This window comes from Nannobrachium achirus, assembly GCF_963921795.1.
Source record: "Nannobrachium achirus genome assembly, chromosome: 13".
NCBI classification, from domain to species: domain Eukaryota; kingdom Metazoa; phylum Chordata; class Actinopteri; order Myctophiformes; family Myctophidae; genus Nannobrachium; species Nannobrachium achirus.
In genome coordinates, this window is record NC_137833.1 from 44,423,893 (window position 1) to 44,451,367 (window position 27,475).

Below are 27,475 nucleotides of genomic sequence, written 5' to 3' on the forward strand. Positions count from 1 at the left end.
GACTAGCGATAAAGCGTATGTGAAGCCTCCTCCCCACTTCCATTTCAGCTTTACAGTCACACAAATGTATCCTAATATAAACCAGTACGACTCCCTAATCAGGATATAAATCAAAATCCTCAAAGCATATACAGTATATAGCTTACTGCTTAGCACAAATAAGGATTTCAGTGGTGTAGTTCCAGACTCTATATGGCATTCAGAGATTGTAGTTGTCTGGCAAAGCGAGGCTACGCTCAGTGGCAGGGAGTGTACTCCCTGAGATTGGGAGGTCAGGGTTCGATCTCCAGCCGGGTCATACTTTTTTTTATTTTATTTTTTATGTTTTGGTCCGAGAGGCTAAATCTCAAATGGTGAACTGTGGATCTAATATGAAAAAGGCTGAAAACCACTGTTCTAGTCTATATATAACTCTGTGGCTGATTCACTCAATCAGCCTTCCACGGGCTCTGTCCATGGTGCTGACACCGTGTCTGCCCAAGGTATGTGCCAATTATTGTGTTTAATCAAATGGAAGTGGTTCCACCTGGGAAGTCTGATTAGACAGAATTGGCTGCAGAACGTGCTCATTCTCCAATTGGTGGACAACACTTTTGGAGGTCAGTCTTTATTGGGTCAAGCCATGGAGATTTAAGCTAAAATCTTGTTTTGAATCCAGAATGTCTTCCGTATACTCAATCCATTTGCATCAAGACAGCTTCAGTAAAACTCTGATTTCTTAGATACTTGTCAGGCTTCAAAATAAGACTCATGGTGCTGTCATAATGTGAGACTAGTACAATGATTTGTCAACACAGGTTTTATTTTGATGTCCAACTGTATACTGGAAGTCCACAAACTTGTTTAATGGCAGTGTGTTTGTGGGTTAGTGGGTGTTGTTGTGGCCGTTAGAGTTCTCAAATTCTGCCCGAACCTGACCCGACATTTAGGGTAGTGTAGTGCCTAAAATGTATGCTAATTAGTCGGGCTGGGTAGGGCCTTGGGCTCAACGAAAAAAGAAAATATTATTTTATTACTTTTACTCTGTCATAAAGTTCTCAAATTCTTCCCAAACCCGACCATCCTGGGGTCCATACAAGTCATATTACAAATACATAAAAAAAAGCAATACAGTAAAAAAAAGAAAACAATACAAAAAACTACAACAATATTACATTGCATTAATTCACATTTGCACATTAATATGATATAGCTTAAATAATTACTTGCAGGAAATAACTTTTACAAATTAATTTTCTCCTGAAGCTATTTATAACTGTTTTCCAGTAAATACCTCAGCACTTTCTTCTTAAAAGCTGATTTATTTTGAGTTAGACGAATGTTAAGTGGTAAAATGTTCCAATAGTCAATGGCTCTATAAATTACAGTTTTTGAATTAATGTTTGAACTAGGAGCAATAATATGACCATTAACAGCATATCTAGTATTGTAAGAATGATACACAATGGTCGTGATTGTGAATGTTATTATTATCAAATACAACTTTAAGTATAAAAAATACTAGGATGAATTGCATACTTAAAAGTAATCAAGATACACCTGACTGAGTATCCGCATTGCCTCAAGCTAAAAGGCACTTATACTGTACATAAAACGTATTCACATCATTAGCCCATCATTATTATAATCATTGAGAAATGTTTTTCTTCTTTTTTTCCCCCTTTTTTTGCTGAGCAGCTGTAGAAAGCATTTTCTCTGTCATCGCACACTAAAGGGGTAGTTTTATCTGGGTGGGGAGCTCTTCATTTCTGCTACAATGCTTTGAGAATTGCCTTTTAGAGGACGTTTTAAAATCACCATTACTTTTAGAATTTACTGCTAAATTGGCCACTTAGGAGGGCCTTTTTAGCTTTGTGATTATGGCTCCGGTCCCATGATTATTTGATGCATTCTTATTTGGGCTCATGTTTAATTCAAGGGTGGTGATGAGAGTGAAAAAGTGTAGCATTGCGAGGGACCTTTTGTGTTGCGTGCATGTGGACTTGTGTGATGCACAGTTTATGTGTATCAGCCTGTGCTTGTGATGAGGAAATCTTTACAGTCTTTTATTTTCAGAGAGAGAGAGAGAGAGAGAGAGAGAGAGAGAGAGAGAGAGAGAGGAAGAGGAAGAGGGAGAGAGAGAGAGTTGTAGTTTGAGTTGACGAAATTAACACTGCTTTTGAATCCAACCTTGCTGGCATGCTCGTCCTGCATTTGGGTCCTATGTTCACACTCATCGGAGTGGCTCCACCTCTGGCTTCTTGTCGAAGGGCCCTTGAGCAATTAAGGTGCCGAACGCCCCCTCACTGCTCCTGATGAACATGTTGATTGATGCCTTGCATGGTTTCCTCTGCTGTCGGTGTGAATGTGTGCAGTAATGCTTTGGATAAAGCGCTGTATATAAATGGGACATGAGTACTTCTTCTTTTGGTACTTTAAGTATATTTTGATGCCGATACTTTTGTACTTTTACTCAAGTCAATTTGGAACACTGGAGTTTTATTGTGGGCACGCCTGAAAGGCGAGAACACTATGTTATCTTGATTATTTATATATAGTGATTTCCATCGCGTTGAGTTCCGTCGCAGACAGTATAAAGGCAGGGCCCTTAGCCAATGAGGTGCAATTGAGGTGTGGTACATCTGGGAGTGGTGTTAGCTGGAGTATTGGTTGAGCTTCAGATGAGAGTTAGCACGTTGCAGAATATAGTCACGAGCGAGCCCACACTGTTTCGTAGGAACAGTATTTCTAGTTCTACATTGATACCTTTATTTAAACGTTTAAGTAAAAACTAATGGAGTACCTTTTACCACTACTGTGCCCAAGTAGCAAACACAGGCAAACAAAATGCAACAGAAGGCTATATACATGTGTCAGCAGAGGCCTGTATGTGACTTTAATAATGCAACAGCTCCCCGTCTTTGGTCTTTTGTGTTTGAGAGATGACTGGAGGCACTGTGCCAGCCACGCTTACCACGGAGCAAGTCCCTGGCCCCGTGCTGTGGTGTACACACACACACACACACACACACACACACACACACACACACACACACACACACACACACACACACACATACACACACACACACACACACACACACACACGTGTGCAGGTGTATAAATTAGATACTGTGTCAGCCAGGTTTAATACCACAGAGTAAGTCACCAACCCATCCTGTTGTACACACAACACTTTGACACTATTGTCTTGTTACATACACACACTCACTCACTCACACACTCACGCACACACACGCATGCACGCACACACACGTGCGTGCACACACACACACAAACATGCACGCAGCTGCGCACACACCAAATTTCCCTCTGGATCAATAAATGTCTGTCTTTCAGTCTGTCTGTCTGTCTGTCCACACACTTTCTCAAGCTTGCTCTCTCTCCCTCTATCTCTCTCTCTCTCACACACACCCACCCACACACACACACACACATTCACACACACACACACACACACACACACACACACACACACACACACACACACACACACACACACACACACACACACACACACACACACGCTCGCGCGCGCACAATCTTGCAGCATTTTGTGTCTACATTTCAGTACAGTGATGCATTGATATTAAAAAGAAAGGGCTGTTTGTAAAAGCATACTTAAAGGACAACTTCGTTTTTTTACAACAAGGTTGTAAAAAAGGTTCATATTTTAGAGTTTAATTAAAGGAAATAAAAGATGAGTGTTGAAATGTTTTCATTTACTCCTTTCTATCGTTTTAGAGATTTGAATGATTTTGATTTCAGTGGCTGGGGGCATGCGTACAAGTGGCTAAATATGTCTTTTTAAATGATAAATAAAATTAATGAAAACATTTTAACACTCACCTTTTCTTTTCTTTAATCACAATCTAAAATAAGTTGTCCTTTAAGTATATATATATATATATATATATATATATATATATATACGTAACATGGTTAATAATGCTTCCACTTGCCCATGCATTAGATGTATATAGTGTTCCACCTTAAGAGTGTCCTGCCACCTTATATTAAGACAATGGGCGCGACTGTCTTTAGACAATGACGTTGTCTCGTTCACTTCCTATTCTCTCCCTGATATGAGAGCGGTAGGTTGTGTTTCTTGTGCTCTGGAGATTATTTTATTTATTTTGTTATTTTCGTATGAATATATGAATACATATGTACACAGAGATATTATGATATAAAATGATGCTTTAGATAGTATTCTAATGTCACTGTGTCTATTTCCAGCCTGTGTTCATATATACTGTCCAAAAGAGCAGATCAGTGATTGCTTCATTTCTCTGTTTATCAGAATAAATCTGCTCAGAGGAGAAATCCTGGTCTGTGGTGCTTTTCAACACAACGCACGATCACCTCCGTTACATATATATATATGTCACGGTTAGTTCGAGAAACAGTTAGATCGAGAAACGGTGCGCTCGTCGTGCGGCGCGGGGCGAACAATTGCGGTCGCTTTGATCCACAACAATGACAATGACAACGTATCGTCGGCAGGAATGATAGCGCCTCACCCCACGGAGGTTAGGGTTAGGGTTAGGGTTAGGCATAGTTTTACTGAGGTTAAGGTTAGGGTTAGGGTTAGAGTTAGAGTTAGGCATAGTAAGCTAATGGCTAACTACAGCTGCTAGTAAACAACAGAGAAGGGTCGCAGACGAGTGAAGTCGGGCGACTACACAAGTGAATGGCTGTTGTCTCCATCTCATGGTGACTATGTAGAATTACACAGGTGCGCTGATAAGAGACTATCAAATGAATTGATCCAGGTAGGTGGTAGGGGTGTGTGGTGAACTACAACACGAGCGCTCTTACCACGATCTAACTGAGTTATATATATATATATATATATATATATATATATATATATATTAGCAAGAACCCTATAGTAACCCAAGTGTTGCCAGCGGAGGCTGTACAGTACTGTAGAGCTGTATGATGCTTCCTCCACTGGTTCCTTTAGACGCCCCAGATGGGATTAGAGAACTGCTTGATTTATGTTCAGCCAGTCAGACCTCCCTGTTGGTAAAGCCTATTAGACCCACGTCTGTTCCAGCTCTCTCTCTCTCTCTGTCTCTCTGTCTCTCTGTGTCTCTCTCTCTCTCTCTCTCTCTCTCTCTCTCTCTCTCTCTCTCTCTCTCTCTCTCTCTCAAACACACACGCACACGCCACGCACGCAAACACACGCACACACACTAGGGATGGGACGATATGAACATTTCATATCACGATTATTGTGACCAAAGATTATTGCGATAATCAAAATATCCCCAACATCCATTATCCTGGGGCGTAACAAAGCCGATCTACAAGCTCACAACACGTCGCAAAGAGATTTGGTAGAGTGAAAAAAATAGTATCAAGTATGTATATTATAAGTACGTTTTGCCAATAGAGGGTATTGGTACCGGATATGAAGCTCGGCAAATAAAAGGTGAATTGATCCCAGGGCATGACGGAGGACGATTTCACGATAAATTCAATCTCCACAATACGATTATCGTGAGTGTTTTATCACGATAAACGATAATATCGCTTATCCTCCCATCCCTAACACACACACACACACACACACACACACACACACACACACACACACACACACACACACACACACACACACACACAAACACACAAACACACACACACACACACAAACTGTTGTCTGTACAGCAACTGTACATCTTATAGAACTGTAGGAGGAGAGACCGTAAGCCTAGGATCATATTGACTCATCATTCTCCAGGAACGTGCACAACGCGCATGTTTGTGTGTGTGTGCGTGAGACAGAGACAGAGGGATGACGAGTGGAATTCTGCGTGACATCCATGTTAATCTCCCTGTTTCCTCAGGGTAGTAAAGCATATGAAGACATGCTCGTACACAGCGGGAGCTGCCAGCCGTTGATTTGCTTGTAATGTGTTGCATTCATCAGTCCTCCTCCTGGCAAACATGAGGCCCGCCGCACGGCTACAGCACAGCAGGTTTAGTCAATTATGTGTTATGCCTGTATAGCATCAGATCAAGGTGCATTATTAATTCTGCATTTGAGCCATGGACCACCATTTGATGAGATTTAGATTCAGACAACATAACAATTCTTCTACTTTACATTCTCTAATTGTGTAGACCTCTTGTAAATGATCTTTAACAATAATTTAACTCTTGAGAGCATGAAATTAAACCAAATCAGCAAGGGTCCATTTGGTTTAATTTTACTTGACTAAGGGGCTGTAAACAGGAAATGCCTTGTTTGGGCATTTCCTGCTGAGAGCAGTTTTCTGGGAGGTGCTAAACACCTCACCTGATGACAAGCAGTGGGGTTTCAGTGATCAGAATCATTGATGCTAGAAGACTGGTGTTATGCCAAGGTACACCCAAGGTATACCTGTCTTCTGATGCTATACCCTAGCGTGCACCGCCGTCTTTTGGGCAGTGTGCCATGCTACCGAGTGCATTGCCGTCTTCTAGCTAGAATAGGTTGGCTACTGTACCTCTTTCCTATCTCCGGGTCATCGGTTTGCCTTGAAACTTCACCCACACACTCTCTGAGGGGCGTGGGGTTCAACGGTGCAACCCAAAAGTGCATCTGCGGTTTTACCAGGAAGTGGCCGTAGAGACCTTAATGGGATGAGTGGGATGCCAAGCATTAGAGGTGCAAATAAGGGAGTGTTTACTTGTGTGCTTAAACTTAAGTGATTTCACTAAGGTTTCAGTTTCGGTTTTCATGTAGGTGACAGGCGGAGGCCTTCGTCCAATCATGATCAAGTGGGGGCGGGCGTTGGTGCGCATAAGGGCCGCCCCACTCAACCATGATTGGAGGAAGGCCCCACTCTATCCTGATTGGAGGAAAACCTGTCACCCTACAGTTTTGGTGGAGCAACTGAAATGTCCAAATATGTGGACCAAACACTCTATATATAGTAACCATTACTATCAGAACATAGACCCATTTTGTTATTATTTGAAGTAAATGAAATCACAATACAATATTTAGTTGTTGTAATATTGTGACAGGTGAGTGTCCTTGATGTCTTCACACCACTTCTCGGATGTTCACCTGACTGAGGGCTCTGTGCACGTCAGCCTCCAAGTCATCAGCCTCATCGTAGAGTAAAAATGTTGATCTCGTCTCTATAGGCAGACTTGTCACTGCTGACAATCTGGCATATCACTGTTGTGTTGTGCACGCACTTGATGATGGTGGTGTTGGAGTCATGTCTGAATACTGTCTGTGCAGTATTGGGTGTACCGGGTGTGGGTGTAGCTCTAGGTCTCAGAGCTTTTTGTCAAGCTTTGCTGGGATATGGGTGTAGAATGCTGAGCTGTAGTCCACGAACAGCATACGTACATACCGGTATTTGTCCTTCGGCTTCTTGTCATCCATGTGAGGAGAGCCATGGCAATAGCGTCATCGGTGGATCTGTTTTGACCGTATTCAAACTGCCAGGTCCAGCGAGGCAGGTGGCATGGATCGTGCGTGGTTTGTGGCCGTGAGTCGAAAATATTTTGTTCACTTGAAAACTTGTGAAATGAGATATCCTCCATAATGAGTACTTTCCACTTTTGGTACATTTTGGATAGCAGTACTTCTGTACGAACTCAGAAGTTCGGGGATAATGACCTGTGTGTGTGATAGTGAGAAAGGTTTATCAGCACTTCCCCTTCCGCTGAAAGACTTGGCTCGCGCCACAGTAAACTTTCACCATGCTTCTGCTTCGCCTCTCGTCTAATTGAAAGTGCTTGTTATCTTCCACGCTGGGTCGAGCGAGAGACGCATATGGATCCGAGTCGTTGTGAAATCCATTCCGGAACACCATCATCATCATCACACGGACGCTGAATAGAGGAAAGAGCTCGCTTTTACTTCGGATCTTGACAAAGACGCCGGCCTGATAAAACAGCTCTCCGGATGAAAGCTATATTCTGGTATCAGCTGGATAATTGCAGTACCAACCAGAACGTACTGGAGAAGACACTGACTGGATTGGCTTGGCCATGATATATAAATTAATTCAAATTGTATTACATTGCCAAATCACAACAAGTTGTCTCAGGGCATTTTTTACCTAACTTCACAGTCGGGCCATGAAACCTTGTATGTGAAAGGGAAACGGAAGAACCCTATGTGTTCCAACAGATGCAATTGTAGTTAGTCACAAGTTCTTGCTGATACTTTTCATTGGTTCGATATGTGTGAAACCCACAGACACACTTAACGACTTTCATATGTGTTCAGAAGTAGCGAAAATAGGCTGTCTACAAGCTCATGAGTCATAATTATGCTCTTGTGAGCTTGTATTTTGTTACTTTTACTGTTGGTGACGTGGGAAAGGGAGGGGATCCCCTTTAAAGGGAAGAAACCTCAAGCAGTGCAGGCTCTAGGGCAGTGGTTCTCACACTTTTTTTGTCTCAGGCCTGAGACAACCCTGTAAATAACCTTTTCATCCAAGGCAGCCCTGAATTTCATTGTTACTTTATAGCATCTTACATTGATGTCATATAATGGTACTGTACATTAATATGTAAATCTAAATCGTTCCCCCTAAGATAGAGGGAAAACTTGAGATAGTAATTGTTTCCACTACAACAGATTGAAAATAAGTAACTTGATATTTAGCCACTTGAACCCCAGCATCCCTATTTTGGGACCGGAACATTCATCAATTAGTCGATCTACTAACTGTAATGTCGGTTTTGTAATCATGATCAAAATCGAAAAAGTAATGTAACTAGAGTAGTTACTAAAATGTTCAATATAGATGTAGTGGAGTAGAAGTGAAAGTATTGGAAATTGGAAATACTCAAGTAAGGTACAAATAACTCAAAAGCGTATACTGAAGTAAATGTACTTAGTTACTTTCCATCACTGGCAGCACCCTTGGACGTGCATCACGGCACCCTAGGGTGTCACGATGCCAGGGACGTGCTGGGCCCCTGATTCAGCCCGGGAAAAAAGAGTTGGAGAGGCCCTCATTGCGCGCTATAGAGAGATCTCTCTCTATAGCGCTGCTGCTACTCAAAGATTTGCCATTTCAGATCATGACAAGTGACAAGACAGTGGGCCAATTACATGAATTAGGCCTATATTTCGTTGTTGTCGGGTGGAAACCTTGTATGTCCAAAACCGTTTGTTTTGTATTTATCATTTAAAAAATGATTTAAACTAGTGAAAACAGCCGATCTACAAGCACTGTTTTCACTACTTTTGTGCAAACAGTTTAATTTTTACTTTTGTGCAAACAATGTTTTCCTAATGGCCCGGCCTGGACCGGCCCGAGAATGAACCGGCCGTTCGGGAGTTGTCCCGCTTTTCCCAATGGCCAGCACGTCCCTGCACGGCGCCCACTTTGAGAACCGCTGCTCTAGGATGAGTGGCCATCTGCCCCGACCGCATACGTACAGACAGTAGCCTACATCCATGAGTTGACATAGCGTGGCTCTATATATGGCTCAGCCATTACCCAGGGGGCCGCAGACGGTGTGCTGTCTAAAAATATGGACATTCATCATCCACAGTCAGTGTAGACACATCAATATTTCAGTCCTCCATTGTATGCGGTTTATGTAACCTCCATGACTCAGACGGGTTCATGTGTATATGGGCTATTATATCCGAGCAGACCAATAATAATGGTGAGCTTTATGTTATTTGCCCAGCCGCCTATGTCTATATACATAGCATGCACCTATACGGTATTAGAAGTGCCCTAGTAGGACGTTCTATTGATTGTTCTCTCCACTCTCCTGTCTCCTGTGCAGTGTTCATTTTGACGGATAATTTTAGTTTTAGTCTTCAATTTAAATTAGTTTTAGTCATATTCTAAAATGTTTTAGTTTAGTTTTAGTCACCTAATTGTACAGTTGATTATGTCGATGACATTTTTTTTTTATTGTGTCGTAATGGCTGATGTTACACTTGGTTGCATGCTGAAAGCTGATCTATAAGCTCACAATGTACATCTGCTATTTTCAGAGCGCAACACCCAAGCTCAACCAAATGTAAAATTCTACTTTACTTTTTTCTACTTTCTACTTTAAGGTCCCTATATCGCATAGTGCAGTCACTTGTTTGTAACGTGTGGAATCCACACGTGTGAGGCTCTCTAAAGGCACTCTATGGATTCATGTCTCGCCTGGATGAGTCCCGGAACAGTATCATTGAGGGTATGGTCAGTCCTGGGAAGAGCTGTCGCCGGTACTCCAACAGGCTGCGTAAACACCGGAGAGTCAGCCTCATCTATGATCTTATGGTTTTTCAATTGTTTAATTAGTTAGGCTATGTGTGATGTGGGTCTGGAATAAAGTTTGAACTGAATTGAATTGAAATTTAGACCCAACTCTATAGGATAAATGTGAGCCTTCCAGATACAGAATACAGAAGGAGCTACACTATTGTTAGATGAAATGTTTGTGTTTGTTTATTTATTTATTTATTTCGTTTTTCTTCTTTTTTTCTGCTTCTTCATAAAGCAACAGCCCGGTTTGACTGTTTATTGAAGCTGAGCTGAACGCAGAAGGACGTGCCACACATTCGGAGGAGGGAGAGACTGTCACTTGTTTCAGCTTTTTGAGGAGGGAGTGTAGCGTTATTACGATGTTCAATAGTTTGACGTCACATGAGTCCGATGCTGGTGAATGCTAACCTGGTGAAGTGCTAACATGCCGTCGCTGGTGAATGCTAACCTGGTGAAATGCTTACCTGCTGACACTGGTGAATGCTAACCTGGTGAAATGCTTACCTGCTGACACTGGTGAATGCTATCCTGGTGAATGTTAACCTGGTGAATGCTATTGTTATGGTTTCAACTTCACGATGTGATGAGAGCTCTCTACACTTGTCTGGGCCAAAAGAGGGAGCCAAAGCACACCACAGAGGACCTCTGAAGATGGGCCTCTGCACACCTGTTCCCACTCCCCAATCATCACCAGAGGCTTCAAGAGTCTGGCCGACACACAGCTCAGCGGCATATCTTGCCATAGTATTACCTGGCAAGTACTAGATGAAAGCCTACACCGTTGCTGTTGGTACCTGTAGACTTTGCTTCTGTATTTTTCTGCCATCGTTCCTGATTCGCTGCTTTAGTCTCTTTCCAGACCCAGTTCTCAGCAGTGCCATGCCTGCCCACCTCTACTCATTTGGATTGTTTGTTTGGCTACCGACCACATGCTTGGACCCTGACTTCTCTCCTGGACTCCCCCTTTATGCTAAGTATAGAATTCTATTTTATATTATTCACATATATACATATACAGTTGTGGCACTCGTATGTTTATTCATGTGGATATATACAGTATAGGTAAGGCTATACAGTTTTGTTAGGCTATGCCTAAACCTAACCCTAACCCTTACCCTAACCTCAGTAAAACTACCGGTATGCCTAAACCTAACCCTAAAACCTAACCTTAACCCTAACCCTTAGTCGTACTAATGGGACGTCGAAATATCGAGATTTCACCTTTTGAGGAATCATGACCCTCAAGAGCAGCAGAATCCCCTCTGGAGAAAAGGAGGCAGAGGGGAAGATTAGTGAGTGAGTGGGGGATAAGAGAGAGAGGGGGGGCAGATGACAATGCAGACCAGGGGAGAATAGCTATACCTAGACAGATCTCAGAGGAGGGAATGGCTAATTACTATCCCAGCAAGGACGGGGGAATGGCAGAAAACGCTGAACCTCAGCAGAGTCGAGGACGACAGGGAGGAGAAGAAAGGGGAACTCAAGAGCGTGTGTGGAGGCGGTGAGGAGCGGGTGGAGGGGGAGAATGAAGACAGGAATGGAACAGAAATAGGAAGAAGAAAAAAACTTACAGAATTGCATGCGTGCCGCGAGGAAAGGCAACCTAAGAGCGAGAGCGAGTGCAAGGGAGAAGGCAGCAATAGCTATACTTATGGGCTGTTGAGAGTGTTGTTAACTGGTACGCCAGTGACAGGATAAAGGCGACGTCTTGTGCTCCCGGGAAGCTTGTTAAAAGCTCCGCATTGTTACTAATAGGATGGAGGAACCGTGGAAAATAGATTTCGCTTTAAAACTGTGCCCGCGTCCGTGTCCAAGGCCTAGAGATTGAGGCTGCCTTGGGAAATTAATGGCACAATAATGTCCTTATCACGTCTGTGTAAGACTGCCACAAACTCACACGCTCATTATTGGAAAATTACTGGGAGGGGAAATGGGGGGCGGGGGGATCAGACTCTGCTAGACCAGTGGTTCTCAAAGTGGGGTCCTTGGGACTAACCATTATAGTCCCTATAGTCTCGCATTACCAGACTTACCTCGGAGGAAAGCCTGGTATTCGTTCTAAAACTAGCCATGTGATCCGGTTAAAAAAAAAAGAACGAAAGTGGTTCCAGTTGGTTGGTTCCGGCCAACTGACTACAACAAAATCGTTTATTCTCGCTAGTTACCCTACGAGTTTCTGTAGAATGAAAGATGAACATACCAAACGATTATTATATATACCAAAAGAAACAAAATGATTATACCAATTTGAGACAATTTTAAAGATGGGGTGCCATGAATGATGAGTGTACGGCTATACTCTTTTATTGTCTGCCTTTTTGTCTCATTTTCAACTCTCTCCCTCTGAGACGCACACATGCACGCACGCACGTACAGAATCGACTCAGCATTTGGTTCCCATGAGGGAGGAATGGCAGGCAAACAACTTGCTGTCACAACACGCACGCACGCACGCACGCACGCACGCACGCACGCACGCACGCACGCACGCACGCACGCACGCACACACGCATACACACACACACACACACACACATATTCCAGACAGATACATCAAGCCTGGGATGTTCGGGGGATGAAAAAAAAAAAACCCTGGAGCATCATATGTCGTCTTACTGAGTGGTCCCTGGACAGCCTTTGTTGAAACGGTACTGATGTGTGTACAATATAGGTGATGTAACGTCGCACACACAGGCACGCATGCACACACTAACACACGTGCACACACACACTCACGCACGCAGGCAGGCACGCAGGCAGGCACACAGGCACGCACACACAAACACGCACACAGGCGCGCACATACATTAGAGCACTAGAAGTGAGACAGCTTAAATCAAACATAAGCGCAAACTGCTTGCTGCTTTAAGAAACATTAACCAGCCTCTTGCAGGAAAATACCATATGGCAGCATTTTGTAATTATTATACCCATTGAGATTGAGATGGCTGAGAGAGAGAGAGAGAGAGAGAGAGAGGGATAATACAGTATCTGGCTTAAAGTCCTGTTCGCAATTTGGTGTTAGGGGAGTTTCTCACCTGAACTGAGTCAGTGGGTCCCTAGACATTAAAAATCACAGAGGTGCTCGTCCGCCATAGTGCCACGAATGGCGCAAATGACCAAATCAAATATGGCTGCCATCGGCTATGATGAAAATCCAACTTTTCTGTTTCTGGGTGTATATGCACATGTAATACCTCTATTTGGACCAATTGTGGTGTGGGGAATTCATTTCCGATATTGTTTTGACCATTTTGGGTGATTAGGACCTCAAAAAGTCATGGTCAAGGTCATTTTGCTATTCCGAAGACTGTGGGCCATAACTTGGCCATTGTTAGGAGTAAAAACAGGTGCAGTAGGTCTAAATCAACTAATGCTGACATGTATAATTCATTTCTGACATTGTTTTGACCATTAAGGATCATCTTGTCTTTGAAATATCAATGTCAATGCCATTTTTCAAAAACGATTTTGTTCATTACTTGCCCCTTTATTGTATTTTGTGTAAGTTTGTTACTATTTTATAGTAAGTTTGTTTTGTTTATAACAAAAGACATACTAGTGAGAAATACAACAAGTAAGCATCCACGTTTAACTTTAAATTGGGGTTTAAAATGGGTGTTTAAATGAGCAAATAAGACTATTTACGAATAAAAGTGACAAACAAAATCACACACAAATTAAATAACAATTTCCGTCAAAGTGCACCATATTGGGATTGTGTGCATGCAAGTTAGTATGAGGTGTTTTTACAGGATGGATTTGGCATTGTTCCATGGCAAAATATGATGCACAGAACTCCATCAGTGTCGAGTGTCTTGCTTCAGACATGGCAGGAGTGTACTAAAGTCAAAGTGCTCCTTCCATCCATCAGAGCTTGACATTGACTTTTTGAGGCAGTTGTCCTTTGGACAAGTATATTTCCCATTCACTTGTCCGGAGACAAAAGTCACTTGTCCGGATAAAAAATTCATACATTGAAATAATAACAAAAGGACGGCTAATGACCCCCCTTGCTCCCTCCACTCCATAGTATGGGCACTTGTCCCGGACAACAGGACAAGCCTTTATGTCATGCCCTGTTCCATGTTCCATTGGTTCTAGTCTTTCCTCAGGTTCCTTGGCTGTTCAAGCAGGTGGCAAGAAATGCGCTAGAAAGGTGCCTTGTTGGTCTCAGCAGTTGTACTTCTCTGCTACCAATACTGTGTCTTGTTCTGTCAAGGTCTTTGCCTCTCCAAAGTTTGTTAGACATTGTACTCGGTCAGAAGCCATAACTACATGTTTAATCCTCACCTGGCCCATGCAGTCATCTCCTGTCTCCAAGGCATATGTGCCTTGATCACTGTCTTGGCTAGTGGTGCTCCAAGATGAGACTGCTTGATGCAGTGCAAGTGAGTCTCACCAGTGCTGCCAGATCTCCTTCATCCCCAGTGCTTGGAAATATGGGGTGTAGTATAGCAGTAATGTGAAGGAGACAACAACTCTCTGGGGTCCGCTCATAGTTCCGACATCCCATTATTCTGACCATTAGGTTAGTGAAGGTTAGGGATATACTTAGTTATAATGGAGGCTGTGTCAGCCTCCTCAATCCTATTCAAGATGTCTGGGATCTCTTCTCCACTAGCGACATCATCAACAGAGACAACAGAGCTGATAATGGTAAATGGACTGCATTTACAGTATATAGCGCTCTTCTCCAAAGCGCTGTACAATGTATTTCACATTCACCCATTAACACACACATTCACACATACATTCACACCAAGAAACCATGCAAGGTGCTCATAGGGAGCAGTTAGGGGTTCAGTGTCTTGCTTAAGGACACTTCGACAAATAAGCAGGAGGAGACATAAATTTGGCTCGACCCTGGAACCTTCAGATTCCAAGGCAGCCGTTCTACCTACATCGCCACAAGCTTGAATGGACACCATATTCCGAACACACAGCTGGAGAGCTGGTTGTTCTCCTCAGACACCCAGGATTTGTAAAGTTGATGAGGGATGGGTGCGTCTATCGACTCTGTTATCTCTGATGATGATGAGTGGCTCCCTGCAAAAGGGGCTGGAGGTGAAGAGATCCCAAAGATTGAACTAGATTGAGGAGGCTGTCACCAAGCTGCTGGTACATGTGGAGTCAACTGGCCCTATTATAACTAAACCTACCCATAACCCTAACCTAATGGAGTGAATAATGGGTCGCCAGGATTATGAGTGGACCCCAGAGAGTTGTCGTAGTGATACTTCCAAGCACTGGGGATTAAGTAGATCTGGTAGCAGTATGGCACTGTGTGCAGCGGCACATGCTTCTACAGCATCAAGCAGTCTCTCATCTTGGAGCACCACTAGCCAAGACAGTGATCAGGGGACATATGCCTTGGAAACTGGAGATGACTGCATGGGCCAGGTGGGGACTAAGCATGCAGCTATGGCTTCTGACCGAATACAATATCTAAAAAAACTTTGGAGAGGCAAAGACCTTGACAGAACAAGACAGCATTGGTAGCAGAGAAGTACAACTGCTGCCTGAGACCAACAAGGCACCTTTCTAGTGCATGTCTTGCCACCTGCTTGCAACAGCCAAGGAACCTGAGGAAAGATGGAACATGGAACATGGACGGATGCAAGGAACACTTCGACTCTCGAGGATATGGCTGCCTTGCTGAATACATCCTGTAAAAACACATCATACTAACTTGGATGCACACAATCCCAATATGGTGCACTTTGAGGGAAATTGTTATTTAATTTTGTGTGTGCTTTTGTTGTGTGAGTTAAATGTGGATGTTTACTTGTTGTATTTCCCACTAGTATGTCTTTTGTTATAAACAAAACAAACTTACTATAAAATAGTAACAAACTTACAAAAAATACTATAAAAGTGCAAGTAATGAACAAAATCGTTTTTAGAAAATGGCATTGACATTGATATTTCAAAGACAAGATGATCCTTAATGGTCAAAACAATGTCAGAAATGAATTATACATGTCAGCATTAGTTGATTTAGACCTACTGCACCTGTTTTTACTCCTAACAATGGCCAAGTTATGGCCCACGGTCTTCGGAATAGCAAAATGACCTTGACCATGACCTTTTGAGGTCCAAATCGCCCAAAATGGTCAAAACAATATCAGAAATGAATTCCCCACACCACAATTAGTCCAATAGAGGTATTACATGTGCATATACACCCAGAAACAGAAAAGTTGGATTTTCATCATAGCCGATGGCAGCCATATTTGATTTGGCCATTGCGCCATTCCTGGCACTATGGCGGACGAGCACCTCTGTGATTTTTCATGTCTAGGGACCCACTGACTCAGTTCAGGTGAGAAACTCCCCTAACACCAAATTGCGAACAGGACTTTAAGCCAGATACTGTATTAGGAGAGGGAGAGGGAGAGGGAGAGAGAGAGAGAGGGGGAGAGAGAGAAAGTTTATTGTAACTGCAAGGTGGCTAATGTCAATCGCTTCTCAATCGCTGATCTATTGGCAGTGGTGTACGAACCCCATCTTTCTGAGATATTCAAACAAAGAGGAAATAAGGCAAAGAAACTTGAGGTGAAATGATTATATGGAAAATTATTATAAATGTATAATATACTCTATTTTATGTACTCAATATGTCGCCTTTTCAAACAGGAAAGAGGGTGAAAGCACATTGTGCTCAATGTGATTTATTTTCAGACAGAAGTCTTTGTCATGTTAGTTTCCTCTTATCTTGTGTGCAACATGGTGGCAGAGCATTCCATTCTGTTGAAGCATGAAGCCAACATCAAGATTATATGTTATATTATAAGTCTTAGAATATGCTTAGGAACCAGGTGTTTGTGAAAAGATAGCAGCAGCCCTGTCTACATGAAAGATAGTCTACAGAGGTGTAGAGATGTGTTGCGAACATTAAACTCATACAGTATACAGTATTAATTTGTATTGATTGAATTCACCCAGTGTTTGTGACAAAAATTGGAACGTCCATTGGAATGTCCATGACAGTTCTTGGTGACAAGCACCAAAGCCCTTACTGGATAAAAGGGACATGGACTGACAGATACAGAGACAGATACAGAGATCTCCATATACGGGCATATCAGCTGGCACGCTCATGGTATTTTACAGAGGAACAGGGCCTTCAAAATAGAAATAAATGTCACTGGTATAGCAGAAAGAGTCAGATGAGTATGTTTACGTCATCCAATGAGAAAACCCCTGAAAAAACAGGGTTACGTGACCAACTTGGTGATGTCACCACCAGTTGACACCTTGGCAGTGCCAACTTGCCCACCCACATACATACTTGTACGCTCTGCTGGTGCACAAATAGGCCATACATGGCCACGAGTGCACAAGACGCAAGTTGGCACCTCGACAGAGCGCAGGCTGGTTTTTGTTACAGCCTGATTGTTACGGTTCAGCTTGTCCTTGCAGCTGCATTGTGAAATCCTTATGTCTGAGTCATGGTGACATGAGTGTGACATCAGAAGTGCGCCACATAAGACTCATCATGTGGATTTACTTCAGCCAAAAGCTTTGGTGAGGAAGTGTGTTGTTTCCTTGTGTCTTCAATATATTTTGTGACATGTTGCTTCTTGCTTTGACATGTGGTTGAGAAGAGTTTATATCTTTGTGGACATTTTCTCAGAATTAACTGTAAGGAAAGGGGGATTGCACAGAAGTCCATATTTGGGCAACTGTTTGTCTTACATCTTTGCCTAAAGACTTCCCCGGGTTGAAAGGGTCAGGTTTAGTGTTAGAGTCGAGCTAGTGTTTTGTGTAGTGATTGTTCCCTCCATCCGCTGAGTAATGTCAAGAGACCTCACCAAGCACAAAATCCAAAAGATCTGGGTTGCATCTAATGATGACAACCCGGTGGTCTGCAGGAGAGCTGGTTGGGGACCACACCTCCCTAAGACCCCCACTGTCGTAGTCATGGTTGGCCTGCCAGGACGAGGCAAGACCTCCATGTCCAGACAAGTCTCCCGTTACCTCAACTGGATTGGTATCCCCACTAAGGTCTTCAATCTTGGAGAATATCGTAGGACGGCGGTTAAGCACTACAGCTCCTATGAGGTCTTCAAGCCGGACAATGAGAGCGCTGTGGAAATCAGACAGGAATGTGCCATGAATGCATTAAGGGATCTCAAGGCCTACTTAACTGAGGGCGGTGGGAAGGTTGCTTTGTATGATGCCTGCAACACCACTAGAGAAAGACGAGGGATGATCCTCCAGTTTGCCAGAGACAACTGCTTCAAGATCTTCTTCATCGAGTCAGTGTGCGACGATGCCAGTGTCATTGCTTCCAACATCATGGAAGTTAAGGCGGTGTTATGTCCAGACTACCAGAACACTACCAAAATGGATGTCATGTTGGATTTCCAGAAGAGGATTGAATGTTACAAAGCCACTTACCAACATTTGGACCCTGATAATTATGACAGGGATCTGTCCTTCATCAAAGTGATTGATGTGGGCCAGCGGTTCATAGTCAACCAGATACAGGAGCGCATCCAGAGTAGGATTGTGTACTATCTGATGAACATCCACGTACGGCCCCGCACCATCTACCTGTGTCGTCACGGAGAGAGTCTGGACAACCTGCGGGGTCACCTGGGTGGAGATTCCGGCCTCTCGCGGCAGGGCATAAAGTTTGCGGCCGCCCTGGCGCAATTTCTGAAGACGCAGAACCCGAAGGATCTGAAGGTCTGGACCAGCCAGAAGCGTCGCTGCGTCCAGACCGCCGAAGGCTTGAACGCACCCTACGAGCAGTGGAAGGCCCTGAACGAGTTGCATGCCGGGGTGTGCGAGGAGATGACGTACGACGAGGTGAGGAAAAAATACCCGGAGGAATTTGCGCTGAGAGACAAAGAGAAGTACTGCTTCCGCTACCCCGCCGGGGAGTCCTACCAGGACGTGGTCCAGCGTCTTGAGCCAGTGATTCTGGAGCTGGAGAGGCAGGAGAACGTCCTGGTCATCTGCCACCAGGCCGTCATGCGCTGCCTCCTTGCGTACTTCCAAGACAAGGACGCCGGCGAGATGCCCTACCTGAAGTGTCCCCTCCACACAGTGCTGAAACTCACCCCCCTCGCCTATGGGTGGAAAGTGGAGTCGATCTCGCTCAACGAGGAGCCAGTGAAGATAATAGATCTACAAGCTTACAACATGTCCCAACACACATTGTAGATTTGCTATTTTCCCATTTGATGTACCCCCATCATCGGAGTATATATTAAGTAAGTAAGTAGGTAGGTAAGCCATATTTACTGTATAGAGCATCTTGCAAAACATAATTTTGTTACAAAGTGCTGTACAATGAGCAAACACATTACAGATAGTAAAAGGTTAACATCAAAGCAACATAATAGACATTCAAGGTTATTCAAAGGAGTAATATGTTTTGGTTTTAGTTTTAGTTGTACACATTTTAAGATATATCTGATATTAATCATATTGCCTGAGTACCTACGTTGCACCGTCGATCCGACCAATACGTCTGAGTCAGTCAGGGGCTTTGTCAGAGTACCCGTCTGTCTGTTGTCAATACGGAGATCTTTATGTCCTTGTCCTTTTATGCCCATATATGGACACAGTTATCAGTACATGCGCATATCTGAACTACTCAGCGGCGGGCAACGCAATCCCTTGAGTCCTTGCCGCTGCACTTGGCGATGTATTGGCGTTGAATTTGGTCGGTCCCATACATTCTGTACTTGGTCACATTTTTTTAACCTCTACACCAAACCTCTTTGCTAGAAATAGCCAATCTACAAGCTCAAAATGTGTTACGTTGCCATAGATTGTAAGCTTTTAGATAGGCTTTTTCGGTCAAATGTTCCCTTGCAGATTGTTTTACTTCATTTTTGTATTAATTCTTTGAAATGGAACATTCCCTCAGAAAAGTCACCACCTTGCTCCACATCGGTGCCATATCATCCTGTCGGGATCTTATCACTCCATAATGACCACTGAGGCAGACGTTATCCCTTACTTAACATACCATTGTACCTGACCATTGTCGCGGCCACCCTGGCGCAGTTTGTGGAGACGCAGAACCCGAAGAATCTGAAGGTTTGGACCAGCCAGAAGCATCGCTGCGTCCAGACCGCCGAAGACTTGAACGCACCCTCAGTGGGAGGCCCTGAACGAGTTGCATGGCGGGGTGTGCGAGGAGATGACGTACGTCGAGGTGAAGGATAAATACCTGGAGGAATTTGCGCTGAGAGACAAACTGCTATATCTCTACCCCGCGGGGGTGTCCTACCAGGACTTGGTCCAGCATCTTGAGCCGCTGATCCTGGATCCCAATCCCATATTTGGACAAAATTACTTTGTATTCATGAAAAATCAAACCTCGGTTCGAAGTGAAGCGGTGAATTTGTATTCTATGTGTTCTAGATCTATACATTCTGTGATCTATACTTTCTATGTGCTTTAGTTCTAGTTCTGAATGAATGAATGAATGGTTTTGTCTGGCGCAGAGATGCACAGGACAGGTACGGGACAGACAAAGCCACACCTTGGAAGCGGCTTTCACCGCTTCAAAAAGTGACATAGTGCGTTAATAAACCACTATACTTGCACAGCCCGTGACAGAGAACATTTTCAACCAATTGCAGTAAAGGTCTATTTGCTATTAAATGTGTCAAGAGTGTAATCCAAAATAGCAGGAAATGACCTAAATTAGTTGACAGCAGCTGCGAGGGAGCAGTCATAACAACTCATTATTTCTCATTAGCCGCACCGCCTCCAAAACAAGTATTATACCTATAATGATGAAGCCTATTGCTGCATAGCCTATACCTCCAAATGCCACTGGAACCTGTCATTAGGCCTACCTAGTTCCATCTACAATTGAAATCTTTGGCTCATGGGGAACTTTGTGAAGGGACTAATATATATATATATTTTTGTAGTGTCACAACCAAAAGGTTATGTCATGCATCATCAATTAAACTACAGTAATACAATTAAAACGTGTCTCCAAGGTATTAACAGCAGCCTCCAGCGAACATATAACATAAGGTAGATTTATTCAACCGGTCAGAAGTTCCCATGTGTTCAGAAGATATGCATTCAGTTTCCCTGATTGGGAACACGCACGCACGCACACACACACTCGCACACGCACACACTCTGAGAAGCAAATTCATCACGGCATTTCAGCAGTGTACAGAGCCTTCAATTTATCCAGGCAAAGGCAGAACTGTCTAGTCTGTAAAGGCCTATTTTGCATCAAATACAAATCACTATTAGGATAATTTGATATCGCTCTTTGATAATTTGATAGTCCAGACAGCGGCACAGCGCAGACATATCCAACAACTATTAGCTGCACCACAGGCAGATAGGGTGGCCACCAGCAGGACCTCAGAAAGGAGGACACTTTTCCGGGGCGCGCTGTATGGGACCCCAAATTGATATGTAGTCGCGGACCCCCTTCTCAAAATATGTTGTAGGGACCCACATATTATTTCAAATTTGTACACTTTTTGATTTTTAAAAAAAAAGAAAAAAAATCAAGTTCATAGCTTGTATATCGGCTATTTACGAATATTGTGTAAAATAGGTTTAAAGTGGTTTAAACTAAGACTGGGTAGCCTACATCCTTTATTTATGCACCCAAAGTGCACCCTTCATGAATTATTTTATTTTATGATGGGCCTATATACACTGTATCTTTTTTGCAATTATTCTTGAGTTAAATTGTCCCATTTGAAATCTATTCCACATGACTGGCATCAGAAATAATAAAACAGATGGGAAGAGAAGGGGAGACCTGTGGACATATGGGTACTAGATAGCTCAGCTGCACTTATTTTGTTTCTAGAGGAAAACCTATAGCTGCAGAACATTAAGTTATTGCCTGTCAGTCAACGCATGCATCAACCTTTCCTTTGCTGACATCAAGCCGTTACACACAGTGCTGCAAAGTGCATGAAACTTGTGAATTCTGCGCTTCTTTTTTAACTAATTTACCTGCTCCATGTTGGCTAAATGACGTTTCTTTCGGCATCTTTTGGGCAAATATGAGCTGCAGTTCATCTTCTACAACTATAACCTCGCCTCACCAAGCTTTCTAACAACTATACTCGCCGTCGGTTTTATCCACAAGCGTGGGAGGAGCGACTGGACCGTTCGGTGTGAGTAGTGCAACTTGTGCTTGCTGTGTGTAAACAAAATACACACACATAGCACGCGACAAGCTGCGGTGCGGTGTCGCGCTGTGAGTGAGCTTGTATATCTGCTAAACGGGAGATTTGCGGAGATATGTAAATGTAACCATTAAGCAAATACATGCACTGTCTGTAGCCTAAATCCCTCTGAAAGCCGGACAATTAGGTGTCCGGCCAGAGGCTGTGCTGGGCGGAGGACAGCACGGTCAAAAACCGGACTGTCCGGCGTAAATCCGGACGAATGGCCACCCTACAGGCAGACCAACAGTCAATGCTTGTTTTGTCCCGCATTCCCATGGTCACATTTAGTTTCAATGTCCCTCGATGCTAATGTCACTAGTTAAATTAAATAGTTTTGTATGTTAATGTCAATAAAAACATATACATTGAAAATAGATAGAATTCTTTATTATCCCAAGGGGGAAATTCAGTCGCCCAGAGATGTGATGTGTGCTTTATCAACTGTAAATGTTGTTTCTCCTTTTTTATGAATTAATTGAAATGGACCATTCCCTCGGCAAAGTATTTTTGAGTACTTCATTTGTAGGCTGATTGCTGAGGAAAGAATTTCATTTTCTTGGAGGGAATGGGTATCATTAAGGAATCCAAAACGCAGGTCGATTTCCTGATAATGCGTATTATCTTCTAATTCTGACAAAGGTTTATTGACAATCACACAGAACACATTCAGGAAAAAATCTTTCAGAGACATTTATTTTATTTATTACTTAATCCCCAATCCCCATCAGGCCGGACAGGCCCTGCAGCGCTTCACCAGTCTGCCTGTCTTGTTTGCTGCTGTACTTAATTTGTCACACCCCCTCAGTCACATACTATATGCACGCACGCATGCACACATGCACACACGCACGCACGCACGTGCACGCACACACACACACACACACACACACACACACACACACACACACACACACACACACACACACACACACACACACACACACACACACACACACACACACACACTACATGCAGTAGTGGAATGTAACTAAGTACATTTACCCAAGTTACTTTACTTCAATACAATTTCTACTTTACTGGATTTCTTTTTTACATTTTCAGTACTTTTACTTCTACTCCACTACATCTCAGGGGAAAATACTGGAAATAATTGTAGTGGAGTAAAACTCCACTGCAATTATTTGAAAACTAACTAGTTACTAGTTACTTTGTAAATTTAGATTATTATTACACAACATACATTAACCACTTCAGGCCAATGTACATTTTGGCCTTTTGAAAATAGCTGATCTACAAGGTCATAATGCGCTGCGATGCCTTGCATTATGAGCTTGCAGATATCTTCAAAGGACTTTTATACATTTTATACATTTGAAAACCTGTGAAAATACTTTCTACTTTTGGTACTTTAAGTACATTTTGATATGAATACTTTTTTTTTAACCTTTTTACACATTTTTAATTCCAGACTTTTACTTGTAACACATTTGCAATAAGGATACTTTTACTTAAGTAAAAAATGAGAGTTCTTTTTCCACCACTGGCACACAGGCACGGCATGGAAAAGACTGTCGCAGTTTGCAGTGCTAATTTGCTCAACTGATTAATGCTTGTGAGCCGCCATGCCCCCTGGAGCTCTGAGGGCCCGTGAGCTGAGGCCCCGGTGACCCAGGTGCATTAATCTGGGCCTGTGTGTGTGTGTCTCGGGTAAAATTGTAAATGCCAACTTTCATTGAGCCTGCCGACAGAACTCTTACGACACGAGGAAAGCTCCCGAAAAATATACAGTACTAAATGTGATAAAACTAAGGGATAATGGAGCTAGCTGCTCAGCGTGGCCAATTAGTGTAAGACTGACGTTGTTGTACTTACTGTAGCAGTTCCCAGGTTTTAATGTGTCTGTGTGAGTGTGAAGCAGGGCATTGCAGAAAAAAATAAAAGAGCACTCGTGCTCCGCATACAGTACCTGCCCTGGGTAAATAAAGAAAGAGCTATAAAGAAATGAAGGCCTAGTTTCTTAGAGAATCTTTTTGAAGCCTTTCATAGTCACACTGGACATGCTGCAGGTTATATGGAGTACTTCGACCAATAGTAGTAGACATTCCGTGGGCGTCAATTGGGTATGGCAACAGATTTGGCTACAGGGGGAAAAAATAAAATGTGCTTCTTAAAAAAGATTCATCATGCCTGTTGCTAAGGTATGGCAACATGACTGACACCAGTCATACTTTTGCTGAACTTACGCCACTGATACAGTATGAGCTAAAAGATAATGAAACACGGCAAATGACCACTAGACTTCCTGAGGTTATCGGGGGCAGCAATTGAAAAGAAAAAGAAAAGGGTAGTTCGTTGCTGGACTGCTCTCTCTTTGCAGTAGTTCAAGGTGTGCTGTGTGTCAAGGTGTTGGCCAAGGTTCACTCAGCCCTTGGAAAGTGACTCGTAACTAAGGTTTCCAAATAATCAGAGTAAAGGTACAATTATTTGACTCTGAGAGGTGGTGGAGTAGAAGTAAAAGTACTGAAAATGGGAAATACTCCAGGGAAGTAAGAAATACCACAGTAATAAAGTACTTGAGTGCATGTACTTAGTTACTTTACACCCAGGGGCGTCACAAGGGGTAGGAAAGTGGGACTGAGTTACCAGGGCCCAAGGTGGAGGGGCCTTAATAACTTTAGCTATTGAAAAATAGCAGATCTACAAGCTCACAGCGCGGCACCGAGTGCCGCGCTGCGAGCTTGTAGATCTGCTATTTTTGAAAAGTCGTGAAAATGTGCGCAAATCTTTGAATATATGTATTTTTTAAGTGAACATTTGTAACTCAAATTTTGCTTCCGGGGGGGTCCCTGGAACTAAATATTTTGAGATGTGGGTCCGTGGCCAAACGGTATAGAGCATCACTGACATGGAAACATAGGTTTCTTTCACACATTTTCACAATTTTTCAAAAATAGCAGATCTACAAGCTTGCAGCGCGGCACTCGGTGCAGCGCTGTGAGCTTGTATATCTGCTATTTTTCAATAGTTAACATTCATGGGGGGCCCGCAGTGAATCCTTGTACCCAGGGCCCAGAATTTGGTGTGATGCCCCTGTTTACACCACTGGTCAGTGGTCACCAGTGACTATGTCCATGGAAACAGAGGCTTATCTCACATCTGACCCTATGATGGATAGTCTGCTCTCGTTTCCAATTAAAAAAAAAGAAAACCTCCACTATATAACTCCCTCCAACATCATCCATCCAGTGCAGCAGTGGAAGACTTTTCATTCTCATTAGTTCTGCTCTTCACACCCAAAACCAAATTGTTTTGGTGTAGGATGCTGCCGGCGGCTTCTCCGGGTACACATTAAAGTTATACTATGTAACTTTTTTTATAAAACATATCTTAAAATTGTCTTAACTATTAAATCGCTAAAGTTTTAGAACCCCCACTCTGTTAATTTCAGCTCCCAAAGCCTTTTCTTTATGTGTTCTACTGAGCCCTGGTGGCCATGACCGGGGCTGTTTTTCGGGGCTGTCTCCCTACCGGCCAATCAAAGCCCAGATCATACACTGCTGAGCTCTTCAGGAAATACACTGCAGTGTTTACACTGGGCTAGGAGTCTAGCATGTAACTCCCCAACCGAGGCTCGTAGAGGGACACGAAAGACCTCTATGGATAGGTCTCGGCGAGGCGAGGCGGACGCGGTGGTCTGAATGCCCGGTCAGCGGCGAAAAACGGCCGAAAAAAGCAGACGCGACCGCGGTTTGCTCTACTGCTACTGACCACTAGTTGAGCAACTTACACAGTATAGCTTTAAATCAGTAAGGTCTCAAACAAGGCGTCAATTGGGTTATGGCAAGGTATTGCAGCTGCCATACCTTGTTGCTAAGGTGTCTTAGCTTTTGCTGAACTGACGCCACTGGTCTCAAACTTTTTTGTGCCATGGACACCCAAATTGATAGATATACAGTGTGTGTGTGTGTGTGTGTGTGTGCGTGTGCGTGTGTGTGCGTGCGTGCGTGCGTGCGTGCGTGCGTGTGTGTTACATAATAAGTAGGCTAAGCATAGCCTACTTAATAATGGTAATGATCTGTGTTTAATTATAGCCAAGCTTAAGTTTAATTGTTAATTAATACTTAGATGAGCCATATTGTGTAGGCCTAAATGACGCCTAATCCTCTTAGCTCACTTTAATGTTGCATTCTTGAAAATCACATTTGTCAATGCATGGCTTGTTCTTCTGTTGCTTTTAATGACAAATAAAAAAGCCATTGAAAAAATGGTTTGTCTTGTCGACTCATTAAAGGCTACATTATAGAAGGAAGGGTCTAGGCCGGGCTATTGTGTTTCACATCAATAGGCCTACAAATAAAACAAATATTTATCCAGGCTATAATTCATCAGTCTTTGACTTTGATTAAAATGAAAGTAACTGGTATAATCGTCTCTCTGTCGGGTGGAAACCTCATACATACGAAATCTACAGTATGTCAGGATTCAAGTTCAAAATGAGTAAAAGTAGCAGATCCACAAGCTCGAAACGCAGCGCGGACAAGCTTGTGGATCTGCTCATTTTGATGCCCTAATGTGATGCTGTAGTGTGAGCAAGTATAGGGGCGTTGATACATGAAAAAGCACGCATAGGTTAAAATATGGAGATAAGAGGTTTCTGCCCGACTGCAACGATACATTACATTTTGAAAGTAACCTGCCCAACACTGCCACACACACGCCCGCGCGCACGCACGCACACATGCACATGCACACATACACACACAAACAGTATAGCAGAGCTGTCCACATGACAAACGAGGGTGTGGACCTCAGTCTATTCAGCAGGTACGTTGCCTGACTACAGAGAGGGAAACCCCAGCTCTGCCTTTCCCTGCTCTCTCTCTCTCTCTCTCTCTCTCTCTCTCTCTCTCTCTCTCTCTCTCTCTCTCTCTCTCTCTCTCTCTCTCTCTCGCTCTGATATTCCCTCGCTCTCCCTTTCCTCCTCCAGCCCCATGGCAACGTCTAAAAAAACAAAAACAAAGAGCAAAACATTCCAGATCGAACGTGACAAATCTAATTGAGCCCCTTTGTTATCACTGTGAA

The 27,475-nt window shown here is 43.2% G+C and overlaps 1 protein-coding gene across 1 annotated transcript; it reads left to right on the plus strand.

Moving 5' to 3' along the window:
• Positions 1 to 18,044: 18,044 nt before the first annotated feature.
• LOC308297351 (6-phosphofructo-2-kinase/fructose-2,6-bisphosphatase 3-like) lies at positions 18,045 to 27,398 on the plus strand (the record flags this gene model as incomplete). Its single annotated transcript, XM_080740763.1, has 3 exons — positions 18,045 to 19,370; positions 20,368 to 20,508; positions 27,381 to 27,398. 3 exons carry the CDS (start codon positions 18,045 to 18,047, stop codon positions 27,396 to 27,398), a joined length of 1,485 nt encoding a protein of 494 aa, XP_080596889.1.
• Between the last annotated feature and the right edge of the window lie 77 nt (positions 27,399 to 27,475).